At 35.8% G+C, this 14,521-nt stretch overlaps 1 protein-coding gene across 1 annotated transcript in view; it reads right to left on the minus strand.

Moving 5' to 3' along the window:
• DPP4 (dipeptidyl peptidase 4) overlaps window positions 1-14,521 on the minus strand; it is a 109,354-nt gene that overhangs the window by 38,194 nt on the left and 56,639 nt on the right. Inside the window, exons 11-18 of the mRNA XM_072612156.1 lie at window positions 13,483-13,618; window positions 11,940-11,984; window positions 5,482-5,589; window positions 5,164-5,231; window positions 4,404-4,457; window positions 3,642-3,763; window positions 836-883; window positions 419-517 (exon numbers count right to left, since the gene is read on the minus strand). Of these exons, the coding sequence (XP_072468257.1) occupies window positions 419-517; window positions 836-883; window positions 3,642-3,763; window positions 4,404-4,457; window positions 5,164-5,231; window positions 5,482-5,589; window positions 11,940-11,984; window positions 13,483-13,618 (680 nt within the window). The remainder of the gene's footprint in view (window positions 1-418; window positions 518-835; window positions 884-3,641; window positions 3,764-4,403; window positions 4,458-5,163; window positions 5,232-5,481; window positions 5,590-11,939; window positions 11,985-13,482; window positions 13,619-14,521) is intronic.

The following is a 14,521-nucleotide window of genomic DNA, read 5'->3' on the forward strand; positions in this document are numbered from 1 at the left end:
ATAAGAATGTTATGCTATAAACCAAATGTTTATTAAGGAGTTCTGATCAAAGATGTGGCAGGAAACAATAGTTTCTGACAATGTGAAAAACAAAATTTCAATATACATACAGTGTGTACTGTAAGGTAATTTTTTTTTAAAAGTTCAATTTCTTGTTAAAAATAACATTGTATGACTAATATGGAAGTATTTTAAATGACTGTACATGTATAGCCTATATTTGATTGCGTGCCATGCCTGGAAGGGGATAGAGGAAGGAGGGATTGAATTTGGAACTCAAAACTTTTTTTAAAATGTTAATGTTTTAACATGTAACTGGGGAAAAATAAAATATTATATATTAAAAATAATAACTATGGATGTGCCTGAAAAATACTATTCCAGAGTAACATATACATATAAGTTTTAGTTAACTTACTTGTTTTATTTAATGTAAGGAAGTCAATTTTTTTTGTGGGCATCTGGACTTCCTTCAGCATATTTTCCAATACTGTGTTGTTTTCCTGCATTTCAAGTACTAAGCAAGAGAATAAAAAAATAGTAATTCATTTCAGTCTGAGTCATTTTTATTATGTAATACATTCAAATAGAAAAATGTGACTCACTGATACATAATCTATATATGATATATATGATATATATATATATATATATATATATATATATATATATATATATATATATATATATATATGTCTAAGTACTTTCTAGAGTTCATTGTTAAGGGCCTTAAAACTAAAGAAAATAATGCTATTTGAGATTATAATTATATTCACCACTAATACACATACACACGGTTATAGCCAGCAAGAAAGGGTGAGAGCTTACACGATACCTGTAAAATTTCTGCTGTTATACAGAGCGGAAAAGGGAATGCCAGGACCTATTAACATACAAAAGAAAAGACAAGTTTAGATGAATGAATAGGGGGAAAGGGGGTAGCATTGGTTGGATGGGACAGAAAGAGAAGATTGCATTTGCTGCTTTTCAAAGATGCTGCCAAATGTCTTCCCAGAATGTTTTATAATTTACATTTGCTTTTCTTTTTCATAAAACCTGTTCTAATAATAAGGAGGTTCAATGACATGGCGAAGTAGGCAAGTCATTTCACTCATCTGGATGCTGATTTTCTTATTAAAATGAGGACAGACAAGATGGGGTCTACTAAAGGCTTATCCAGCTCTGACATTCCCTGGGGGTACCAGCATCCTTTTTTGTCCATCTTAGAATACCCACCATCTGGAGGATCTGTACTCTGCCCTGTTTCAGTAACAATGGTGATTACTTTTCGGTTAGCCAGCCTTGTCATTTTTCATAAGCCCCTTGATGATCAATGGTATTCATTTATAGGAAAGCTGGTGTTGATGAACTTCTCTAAACCTCTGGTAGTGATTTCTTAAAAGTTATTTCCTCAGAGTATTTAAAAAAGAAATCTGTAAACATTTCATTCAGAGAAAAAGATGAGAAAGCTATAGGATCACAGATTTAGAGCTGGAAGGTCCCTGAAGACTACTGAGTGCAACCCCCTTGTTGTATAGATGAGAACGCTGAGGACCAGAGAGATTGTTAAATGGTTCGTCCAATGTCACCTCGCTAATAAGCATCTGAAGCAGAACTTGAACCCAGATCTCCTTGTTCCCAAGTCCCAAGTTCCCATGCCCTATAAACACTAGACACACACTAGATAAAGGACAAAGGGATAAACAAACCTACAAACATAGATATAGCTGAACCAGACCTGTAATTTCATTGGTGTAGGGAACACCCAGTGAGGAAACTTCCTATCCTGAGGCAGAAAGGTACATGATCTGTAACTTTATAGTCTTAGAGAACTACAGAGCTACTGTCCAGGTACTGAAAGGTAAATGATGTGTCCAGGAGCCCCCGGTCTATTGAAATGTCAGACACAGAATCTGAATTCAGGTCTTTCTGATTCTGAGTCTGCATATTTTCATGGAAATACACGTATACACACACGTTTCTTTATGTAGTTATACATATATATTTTTTCATTTATAATAATAATAATGCTGATAGCTAACATTTACATAGGGTCTACTATGTGCTAGGGAGGCTCCGTACTGTGAGCTTTACCAATATTATGTCATTTGATCCTTATAACAACCTTAGGAGGTAGGTGCTATTATCATCCCTATTTTACAGCTGAGGAAACTGAGGCAAACAGATTAAGTGACTTGTCCAGGGTCACACAGCTAAGCACATATTATCTATGTATATATACATGTATATATCCACTTACCAAACCTAAGCTCCTTAAAATCAGAGACTATTCCATTATTGGCTTTGTATCGCCAGCACCTGGCACAGTGCCTAACACATAGAAAGCACTTCCTAAATGCCACCACACACAACATAACAGACACAGACAGAGACAGAATGAAAGATAGAAGGAAAAAAGGGGTTGCGGGAGAATGTTGTAGCTTATATGGAAATGTATGTGTACTTTATAACTTTCATCTTTTACTCTAAGCTAAGGAAACATACACCCTGAAAAATAGCCAATCTCAATTCCACTTTGGCAGCTACACTCTCTTGAGCACGCTGATTGCTTCGGCTAAGATTTATCTGATTTTTAAATCACTTACTATTATTTAACAAATTAGTAAGAACTACCTTTCAGAAAAATGAAAAAAGTGGCTAGTTTGGAGAGCTTTATTTGGTGACCACTTGGGATTTTTATTTTTTTATTAGGAGCTGAAGAAGAGAAATGACTGTATAAAATATCATAATTGTTTCTATGACTGCATAAGATTGCTTCTATGTTTGTATAAATGATCATATAAGAAATGTACAGTCTTTTTTTGAAAGCTACATATTTCATTTAACAAGATAATAACAAAATTTTTGTTTGCAAATGATGCAGAATCTTTATTCCTTTAAGGAACATGAATTTCATATGAAGCTGGTCAGCCTTCTCAAAAGAATACTTAAATCCAAACCAAACAGATGAGCTCCACAGCAGCACTTTGTCTGTTTATAGTAATCCTGTGCTCAGTGTTAACAGTGTCAAGGAGACTAACTTCCCAAAGAGAAAAGTTCAACAGCAGTAAATGTCCAACAACATTACTGTGTGAACAATTACTTTACAGGAGGGTGAGTAATGACTGTGACTAGACCATTAGCATCATCATAAAAAAAATATATATTAACAACCCATCTAGGAACCATTGTAGGATACTACTCATTGAAATTAATTAAATTTAAACCTTACAAATAAAAATCTTACAAACTAAAATATACTAGTACCAAAAGAAAAACAAAATTAAACAAAGAAGGGGAAATGATCCATGCCTGTAAATAAATAATATCACAATTTAAAAAAAATGTAACGTGAACAAGTAGTTTTTAAACCTTAGGATTTGTAGTTAATAGGAACCTTAGAAAACCTCTAGTCTTTCCTTCTCATTCTACAGACCAGGAAACGAAGACCTAGAGAGGTTATCTTTGTCCAAGGTCACAAAGGTAGTAAGCAGCACAACTGGAATTTTAATTCAAGTCCTCTGACAATAAATTCCACTTTTAATCTAACTCAGTTTTTAAGTAAGCAAAAAAGAGACATCTCAGATTACCTGCTGCAAAGTAAACACTGGATTACAGGGTCAAATTTAGTTCAAACTCACCTGAACATCTTAGCTGATAATAATTTGCTTTCTGGCTAAATAACACTGCAAAATACTGACACCTTTCTGGATTCAATTCACAAGTAATGCATATCACTTGATTAGGTGAATGAAGATTAATTCTGTAAAAGTAAAAAGTAAACTGTTAATGCTTGGATTAATGAATAATCAGAAAGAACTAAAGGATCTCATTTTCCAGTTAGAAGTTTTCAGTGTCTTAAAGTAGGTCAGTCACACTCCACTATTTTCGGAAAATAAACTTTTAAAATTCCCACATCCCTAAAACTGTCTTGTACCAAATCTATTGGTACAAGAAATCTATCAATACCAAAATCTATTTTTTAAATGATTCAATCCTCGTATAAAGATGCCCTGTAGTTTCCATGGATGTGAAGAGTATATAATACACTGAAATATATTTCCCTTCTCTAAGTAAAGGGAAGGTAGACTCTACAGGTGTGAAATGGAAGAATGATGTCATCAGACATCGTCAATATCAAGGTAGTCTCTTAACTGTACTTCTTTATTTCAAGGGAGGGTTTGGTAGAGGAAGGGGAGAGAGAACTCAGTTATTAGGAAGTGACAATGATGCGTATATAAACAGAAGTGTCAACATTTTTTAAAATACTCAATAAGGAAGAGTGCCATATCAACATACAATTTAGTAATTTAGTAAATACCAAATAGAACAAGAAGAACCAAAAAAAAAAGTTGAAAAACTAAAAGTACTCCAGCTAAAAAACTGGATGGAACTCTTCTCACCTATAAAGGTTTCTTCCTCCTGGCATTCCCTTGTGTTCATTACTGATGTAGTATCTGAAATAAAATGGATACTGTTTTTAAAATGACTCAATGTATGGTAGGTAGAAATGGACACATCAACTAGCTTTTTCAAACATTCGGTGACAAAATCTGTTTCCTATGCTATGTTCAGCTAAAGGTACGGCAACCATAGAGGAATACAACAGGTAAGAGGCAAGAGGTGGAATTGGATAGTGGCATAATACCCAAGCCTACTAAACATATATGAAAATCAGGCTACCATATGGTTTAAAAAAAAAAAAAGGACTGAATACATTCCACTTATTGGTAGGAGATTCTGCCTATTTCTAAGCAAAAACTATTAGCATTATAGATTTAGAGCTGGAAGGTTTCTGAGTTCAACAGTTGTCAGGCAGCAAGATAGTGCAGTAGATAAGAGCACTAGACCTGGAATCTCTCTGAATTGAAATCCTTCCTCAGCTACTAACTCCCTGTGGAAGAGGTGTTATTAACTTCTCTGTACTTCAGACTCCTCATCTGGAGAAATTTGGATTTGATGATCTCCAAGGCCCCTCCAGACTCTAAATCTTCGATCTCACATAATTGAGTCTGCCCACCGTCACAGAGAGATCAAATGACAGAAGCAGGATCTGAACCCAAGTCCTAGACTGCAAATGCCAACTCTTTCTACACTGTTACTTCCTTAACACTACTATTATTCCATTAGGCTCCATACTTACATTATTAATGAAATACTTACAGATATTCATCAGTGAGAGCTTCTATCTGAATTACTTCCCATGGTCCTTCAGTAATAAATGTTTCTTCCTGAAGATGGGATTTAAAAAGCCATTAATTAGAGGGTGTATACTAATTAAAGTTGAAAACTGAATCAATTATATGGACAATTCAAGTAACTATATCCTGTCTCTCCTGAAGAAAAACAGATCTGTCTTATTTGTGTGCATTCATCAAACTGATTATATGATCATGCAACTGTCAATTTCTTTTTTTGCCCAAGATCTTATTTTGGCCCTGAGAAATGCAAGTGAAAAAACATTAGTAAAAAAATACTTACTTGTGTGCTAACATTAAAATGACAAATGTGTTTATAGCCATCCTTATTGCTGACAATCTTGTAGAAGCTATTACCGTCTGATGTAAAGTAAGGCTTCGAAGGTCTAAACTAAAAGAAAAAAAATTTTAAAAAGGTTAAAAATAATAGATCCTTGGACTAGTCACTTCATCTCAGTTTCTTTGGCTTGAAAACAAGTAGGCCAAAATGGGTGACCTAAAAGGTTTTTCTGACCTCAAAATCTATGACCCTTTGATTTAAGTCCACCCCAGAACCTGTTTAGTAAATATTACAATGTATGCTATAAATGGTACTCACATAGATGCTAAAAGGAAAATCGAGAGACCTATTTTCCTTTCACAAGGGTAACTCTATTACTGCTAACCTTAAGTAGACAAAATACGTTTGCTTTTCATTTTCAATAAAGACTGCCCCATCGTCACAACCTGTGTGTTACAAATGCAGCTAAAACACTCTTGCCTACTCCTTTAATTAAAAAAGGTAGAATCTTCAGGTTGGTGATGTTTGATGCTGGATCCTTCTGGCAGAAAGAAAAGTGAGAGAGGAGACTGAGCGGACAGTTTTCCTATCATTCTAAGCACTGTTTTCTTAATGAAAAAGCAAAATGCGAATTCTTCGATCTTGCTTTGGATCAGATACAGTGAGGCATAGGGTGCTGTGCATTGCAAATTCAAAATTTTAAAGTATATACATTCTTACGTCTGCCATTTTCACGTTAAGGTCTTTTCGTTTTCTAACTATATTTAATAATAGAAATCACAGTTCTATAGAAGGAAAATTCCCATATTCCTACAACAAAAACTGGGAAGTCGAATAGCACATTAATTAAATTGAAGCAGGCCTCCCATCAAGCTAGGAAAGAAAATGTCATCTTTAAGACTTTGATTCCCATGAAGCATTTGACAGCAGGTAGGAGATGACCCACTTTTTAAACTGATGATTTATTTCATCTTTGATGTTTCTTCTTGCAATTCTACTGATTTGAGGGAGAGAAGAAAAATGCTTTCCTCTTCTATTGAATGATTCAAAGTGAATTCATTTCTGGAGCAAGCTGGAATGTGCAGTACACTCGGTGTTCTCATTATGGAACTCTGAAACACATTCCCCTCTCTAGACCTGTGTTCACAGCCTTATCTTTTTAATACATTTCCCTGTTTCCCCTGGATGGAGTTGTGCCTAGTAGAAATGTGTGAAAAGTGGCATCTGTCTGGTTAAATACAGAGAGGAAAAAACATATTTTTTTCAAGGAGTCGTGAGGAAGTGTAGCATGTCTCTTGCCATGGAGGAAACCACTTTTCATGTTGGCAAACCTCTCCCCTCTGTCCAATCAGTGCCTGGAGGAATTTTAAATGCTTTAGGTTTCGCAGAGGCCAATTCCCCCAAGAAAGCGAGTCAGGATTCCCCTAAATTAGGAGTGGCATCACCCCTTTGAATAAAAAAATGTGAATCCATCCAAATAGCATTTTTTCTTAAACCTGACATAAGTAAATGATTACAAGAAAAGAGAAAAAAACACATGAAGTCATTTGTTTACCATGGAAAACAGTATGGTGGATCTTTCTACTCCATAGCTGTCACAATGCAGTTCCTTTGGAAGAATTTGTGTACTGCAGTGGAAATAAGATAAATGGGGTAGAGGGGGAGAGAAATGTATATGCTTTCCTAGAATGTTTCTAAATGCATAGTAAAATGTGAAACCAAATAATGATCATTATTTCTTTCAAAGATGCATTCCCATGTGTACCAGCAGGTACTGTTGGGGAATGGGGCAGGCATGATACTACCTTCTGTTGCACAGAATCGGACTTCCTTGGACTTTTGACCTTCAGTACTTCTGTCACTGAAACTTCTAACTTGAAACAAGTTGCCAAGTCCCTATATCTGAAAATTTTTTCTGTTCTGCCTACATGGCTGCTTCTTTACCACTGATGGGATTACTAGACTGGAAGAAGTTAATGTTTTGATGTAGTATGCCTGCATTTCAGCAAGGCATTTCATATTTATAAACTGCTAAGAAATGCTAATGGACAAGACAGAGAAATATAGGCTGAAGGAGAGCACAGTTAGGTCAATTTTGAATTGGCTGAAAGACTGGACCCAAAGATAAGTGACTAATGGATCAACTTCAAAACGGAGAAAAGTCTCCAAGTGAGCAGACCAGGAATATGATATGAATTTAGTCTTATGGAACAGTCTCATCAGTGATTTAGATGAAAATACAGATAACTTGTTTTATAAGAAGTGAAACTGACACAATGCTGAGAATGATAGTGGTCATTCATATTGATTATTTGACCTGGGATCTGAAAAGTTCTCAATGGGCTAAAACAAAGGTGATTGAAATTGCACAGGGATAAATGAAATGCCTACATTTGTGTGGGGGGAAAAAACCCAAGAACTATAAAAGTATATGATGTGAGAGTTAAAGAGCTAAGGATTTTAGTGAACATCAAGGTCAGTAAGTCAACAGTTTTATGTGAAACCAAAAACCAAAAACAAACAAAACCACTCAAGCTGGTTCTAAGGCTGTGTTTATAGGAGCAAAGGATCCAGAATAATGGAAAGGATGATCCTGGTCTACTCTGTCCTGATTAGATCACTTGGAATATTGTATTTAGTTGCAGTTACCACAATTTAAAAAAAGTATTGACATGATGGAGTCCATCCAAAGAAAGATGACTCAGATGGGAGGGGATGTGAAGCTTTGTCACATGAGAATCATTTGAAAGAATTTAGAACAGTTAGCCTGAAGAAAAAGAGGCGAAAAGAAAAAATAAAGGATATATGATAGCTGTCTCCAAGTACTTAACGGAGGTGTCATAATGGTAGATGAGGGATTAAAATTTGTTTTGCTTGGCCCTAGATGACAGAACTAGAAACAATGAATGGAAATGAAATATTCTCCAATAATTAAAGCTGTTCAAAAGCAGAATAGGTTTTCTCCTGAATTAATTACTACCCACCAATGGAGGTCTTCTAGAAGAAGCTGGATGATCTAATTGTTGATTAAGATTTAGAGAGAATTCTTGATCCTACAACAACTGAGAACATACAATTGCTGATGTTCCTTTCAACCGCAAATCAAGTGAAATCCATAACATTTATTAAGTGCCTACTATATGCCAGGCACAATGCTCAATGCTGGGATAGAAAGCCAAAGAAAACCCCAGTATCTGTTGTCAAGGAACTCACAGGCTAATGGGGGAGACTATTTGCAAACAACTATGTACCAACAAATTGGGAAAGAAGGCACTAACATTAAGGGGAACTAGGAAAGGCTTCTTAAAGAAGGTGGGATTTTAACTGGGATTTGAAGGATGCCAGGGAAGTCAGAATTTCAGGTATGAAAGCTAGCCAGTGAAAATACCAAGAAGTCAGGCTGTGGAATGTCTTGGTAGAGGAATAGCAAGGAGGTCAGTGTCACTGGATCCAGAATACATGGAGGGAAGTGAGGTGCAAGGAGGAGGAGGGTAGGCTATGAAGAGCTTCAAAAGTCAAACAGTGGATTTTATATTTGATCTTGGAAACAATACGGAGCCAGTGGTATTAACTGAACAGGCAGGTGACATGGTCAGACCTGTGCTTTAGAAAGCTCAATTTTACAGTTAAATAGACTGGAGAGGAGAGAGACTTGAGGCATGGGGAATACCCAAACCACTACTGCTAAAATCCAGGCATGATGTGATGAAGGTTTGCACTAGTGTCAGAGGAGAGAATGGGATGGGGTGGGATGAGTTGGGGGGGGAATATAACACATGTTATGAAGGTAAAATTGTCAAGATTTGCCAACAGATTGGAAACGGAGAAAGTAAAAAGTTGAGGCATACTTAACTATTGAAGGAGTATAGAAGGAGATTCTGTAATTCTAATATTTTTTTTGCCACATATCTTATTTCTACCCTTTACAACAATCTTTTTTTTTTCATTTACCCTCCACATGGTCCCTCTTGTTTCTTTCAATTTAGTATGTTAACTACTACCCCAAAATTCATCTATATTCACAATATCTTCAGATGTTCAGAAATAAAATGTATGCATTAATAACGAATATAGGTGAATCCTCATCTTTTTGTTGCAATTCACTTTCTCGGATTACATGAAACTTTCTTTTTCCATGAAGACTTAAGCAATTTCTCTCTAATCCTCATCCCTGTTCCATAAGCCCTAAGAAAAGAGTTGGCATACTCCTTGCTCACTGACGCGACTTCCTCCAATGCTCTTCAAGCCTTTTCTCTGAAGTTCATTCCTCCCTCTCCCACTCCTTGTCACTGACATTTACTGACACTCTCCTCACCTACTTTTTTGGACTTTGGCACCTAGCTTATAGTATTACTCTTTGTCACACCTTCTCATGCCATTATCCTGAATTTTTCCAATAGTCACAGGGCTATTTCTTCTAAAACACACTGAATTCAATGTCTACAACCTTATCCATACCTCTTTTAGCCATTAACTACAGTGGTCATACCTTAGAAGATCACACAAAAGTAATCAACTTCCAAACTACAGTCTGGCCCAGAGATTTCCAGAAAGTCTGTGATTCTGTATCAGAAACACAATACTCTGTACTGCTACCTCTCCCATTTCCCTAATGCTTTTCACATGAAATTTAGTCTCTTGATTCCTATTCTCTCAAACTATCAACCTTATTCCAGCCTTTCTACCCACTCACAATCTTTTACTCAAATATGTCAGCAATGCTCTCTCCCTTCCACTCTCGAAGTCCCTTGACCTCTTCACATTCCAACACTCACACCATATTAATCCCTAACTCTGGTTAACTCTTAACAGCCTTTCTTTAGTTACTAATCTGAATTGGTTTTTTTGCATTCTGTTTATTTCTTTTTAGTTTACAACATTCAGTTTCACAAGCTTTTGAGTTTTAAATTTTCTCCTCCTCCTTCCCTTCTCCCCTCCCCAAGATGGCATGAAATCTGATAGAGGCTCTACATACATATTCAAAATCTTTTCACATTAGTCATGTTGTAAAGAAGAATTACAACCAATGGAATGAACCACAAGAAGAAATAAAACAAAACAAAAACAAAAAAGAGACAAAGCAAATAGTATGCTTTGATCTGCATTCAAACTGTACTTCTTTCTCTGGATGTGGACAGCATTTTCCATCATGAGCCTTTTGGAGTTGTCTTACAACCTTGCATTGCTGAGAAGAGCTAAGTCTATCAAAGCCAGTCATTGCACAATGTGGCTGTAACTGTGTATGATGTTCTCCTGGTTCTGCTCTTCTCATGCAGCATCAGTTCTTATAAGTTCTTCCAAGTTTTTCTGAAATCCACCTGTTCATCAGTCTTATAGCACAATAATATTCCATTACATTCATACACCACAACTAGTTCAGCCATTCCTCAGTTGATGGGTGTCCCTTCAATTTCCAGTTCTTGGCCACCACAAAAAAAGCTACCATAAATATTTTGTACATGTGTGTATATGTGTACATTTTGTACATCCCTTTCCCATTTTTATGATCTCTTTGGGATACAGTCTTAGAAGTGCTATTGCTTAGTCAAGGTAATCTGGATTCTTAATCACCAAGACTAAGAGCTTTAGACACTTTACTCTTCCATCTTTGCCTACCATCAATTGCCAAAATCTGCTTCTGTCTCCCCAATCATCCCATTACAAGAATCCTTGTTCAAATCCTCCATTCTCTCATCAAGCTTCCAAATTATTCTTTCTGCTATCGGTATATAACTTTTCCAGTCCATGACATCATTGCCCAAGTAATCTTCCTAATATACTACTGTCATCATACCACTCTTTGTTTTAATAACCCATTCATGGTTCACTCTCAAATAAAAAAAAAATACATACACACACATATACTTTTCATAATAAAGATCACAACACAGCACCAAAATGCTTTTCAAGCCTTATCAACTTAACCTTCTTTATATACTCTATGTTCCAGATAAATGGTACTATGCTCCACCTCCTTTCTCACTCTATCCTTTCCTACCTCTCTGCAATATTCAACCTATCTCCTATATTTTGAATGGCCTCCCTATTCCCATTTTCATCTGCTGAAGCCCCTTCCTTATTTCAAAAGTCCAACTTAAATGCTACTTCATTAAGCTTTCCCAGATTGATTTCCCCATCATGCTAGGAGTTACCTCTTTTTAGTCAAATTTCTCATGCTCCTTTGCCCAGGCCTGTTCTTGGAACTTACCATATTCTCCCTTATTGGTATGATTACGCGGATACATGTCTTGCTTAATCCTTCCTCTCTCCCATTCTCTCTTCTTAGACTATAAAGTAGCCATCTTTATATCCCCAACACCTAGAAAAAGGCCTTATCCATAGCAAATATTTAACAAATATTTCTTGAATTTGAAGGGTTCTGCTTTTGAAAGCCTAAAGATGAAACCATTTCAAATATCTAATCCCTATGTTTACGAACACCATAAATTTTAAGTACTTACTCTTCCAACCCAACCAGTGGAACTTCTTTCAATCTTCTGCCGCCCCTGGGGAGGAAAATAGAAAAGGATAATATTTTTAAGACTGGTAAGAACATCTACAATATGACTAATATGGAAATATACTTTGAATGATTGCACATGTATAAACTATATCACATCAGGGAGGGGGGAAGACAAAAGAGGGAGGGAGACAATTTGAAATTCAAAATTTAAAAAAATATATTAAAAGTTGTTTTTACACGTAATTGGAAAAAATGAAATACTATTCATCAAAAAAAGAAATAATAAAATACTATTCATCAAGAAAAAAGGAATAATAAGTGTTATTCTATGATTAATATTCAGGTTCAAATTACTCCTCTGAGATGAACGCAAAAGAAAAATGCAAGAAAAAAATGGAAAAGTTCCTCCATTGATACACTGTTTATGCCAAGAGCTTCTCAACATTATCTATAGACCAGGGGTGGGCAAGCTACTGAAAGGGCCAAATCCAAATGGAGTACCTGGTGAGTTAATAATTTTTTTTTACATTTTTAAATACAACGAAGCTTTATTTAAAATGTAAAAAATCAATCTTAGCTCACTGGTGTACAAAAACAGATGGGGGGGGGGGATAATTTCTCCATTCCTGATTTTGACCAAGGTTATCTAAACTTTTTTGTAGTGAGGGGTTACTTTGCTCATTACTGGAAGACTTTCCACTCTCCATCTCCCATAGGTAGTGCTATAAAAGGGATGACTAAAAATAAATCCATAAGTGATAATGGAGGTGTTTCCAATGAATTCTTGTCAATGAGAAATGGGAAAAAGAGTGTGAAAGCAGCCTTTGACTATCTTCACATCCCTACAGCTCAATGAAATTTCAAGCACAGCAGAATACAACCATAGTTCCTCACAATCCCTTCCCATCAGTACTGTCCATGGGCCATCTCGAGGGAGAACATGGCTAAACAATCAATCTGGCCTTGAACATCTGTGAGAATCATGGAACTAAATTAAATGATTGGGGACCACAGAATTTATGTAGGATTACTGCTAAACTATTCCATATAATTCTATACTATATAGCCTAACAGTCATCAGTTTTATTCAGTTTCTAATGACCTTTCTTAATTAAAAATATTTGAAGTTGATCAGTAATCTAAGATTTATAGATCTTTTTCTGAACAGCTAGCTCATCTGCATTTCACGTACTTTTCTATTCAAAACACTATCCTCTATTTGCAGTCATTTACTGCCTTTGTTTTTTAATCTTTATTTCTGAAGTTTATAAGATTTTGTCTTTATAAGAGGTTAATTACTTCTCCCAACTATGGCCTTTATGAATTCTAGTACTAAAACTAATAAATAACAAAAATTGAAAACTATTAAGTTTCAAGTTATACAAAAATAGTTAATTAATCCACTGCCCTATCGCATAGCTAAAATTTTTTTAAAAGTACACTTTCAAAATGGTTTGCTAATTTATAGTTCCTAATATGCTTTCTCTATTTAATTTGTCATTCAAGTTTCTCTTTCAAGAAGTATCTCCATTCTGTCTTACCACTAAACAGTTCCATCTTCCATTATCTTTCTCAAAGTCACAAATATCCATGACTGAATAATTCTGAATCCTTCTGAGCCACTGAAGAGAAATTCTTTCAGCATTCACCCATGTCACATCACACAAGTAATGATCACTAGAGACAATGAAAGACAAAGTTTAGCTCTTCATAAATTTTTAGGCCATCAGACACTTTACTTTGTACTGATGTGAGAGTAATGAACCATACTATGAAGTAAGATTTTATTGCTTGTCAAAATCACTTAGTCCCATAGCATGCACCTTTCCCCAAAGCTTAAAATGTACTTAATTTTGAATGATGAGAGAAAGCTCTGGAAACCAAACTATTATCTTAGGAGGAAAGGCAACAAAAAACCTAACTACCAAGTTTGGGTACTCTTAACTACAACTTAGCCTTTCTCTGGTAATAGGCGATGGAGAAAAGGGTGACATTTTCCATTTCTTCTCTGCTGTCTCGAAGGCAGATTTGTTGATTAGATTACATAGGCCAAGGTGTTTATAGACAATTCAGAAACGTTTTTGTGTACATATTCTCCAGATCAGGGATACTTGCAGATGACATTTTCTCAACTTAGTTTCCAAAATAAAATAAAATTTTAAAAAATAAAATAAAAAATCTGCATATGTCAAGAAATCAGGACATAAAAATGCTCTTCACCAACTCAAAATCTGAACCACATAAGGACATTAAATTTAAATAAATTGATACAAAAATGGAGAAATCTCTACACACACAGACACACACAGACACACACAGACACACACAGACACACACACAGACACACACACAGACACACACACAGACACACACACAGACACACACACACACAGACACACACACAGACACACACACACACACAGACACACACACACACACAGACACACACACACACACACACACACACACACACACACACACACACACACACACACACACACACACACACACACACACACACACACACACACACACACACACACCCCCCCCCTAAAGCATTGAGACATTAACAACCCTTAG

The sequence above is a fragment of the Notamacropus eugenii genome, chromosome 5 (assembly GCF_028372415.1).
Source record: "Notamacropus eugenii isolate mMacEug1 chromosome 5, mMacEug1.pri_v2, whole genome shotgun sequence".
Taxonomy (NCBI): Eukaryota; Metazoa; Chordata; class Mammalia; order Diprotodontia; family Macropodidae; genus Notamacropus; species Notamacropus eugenii.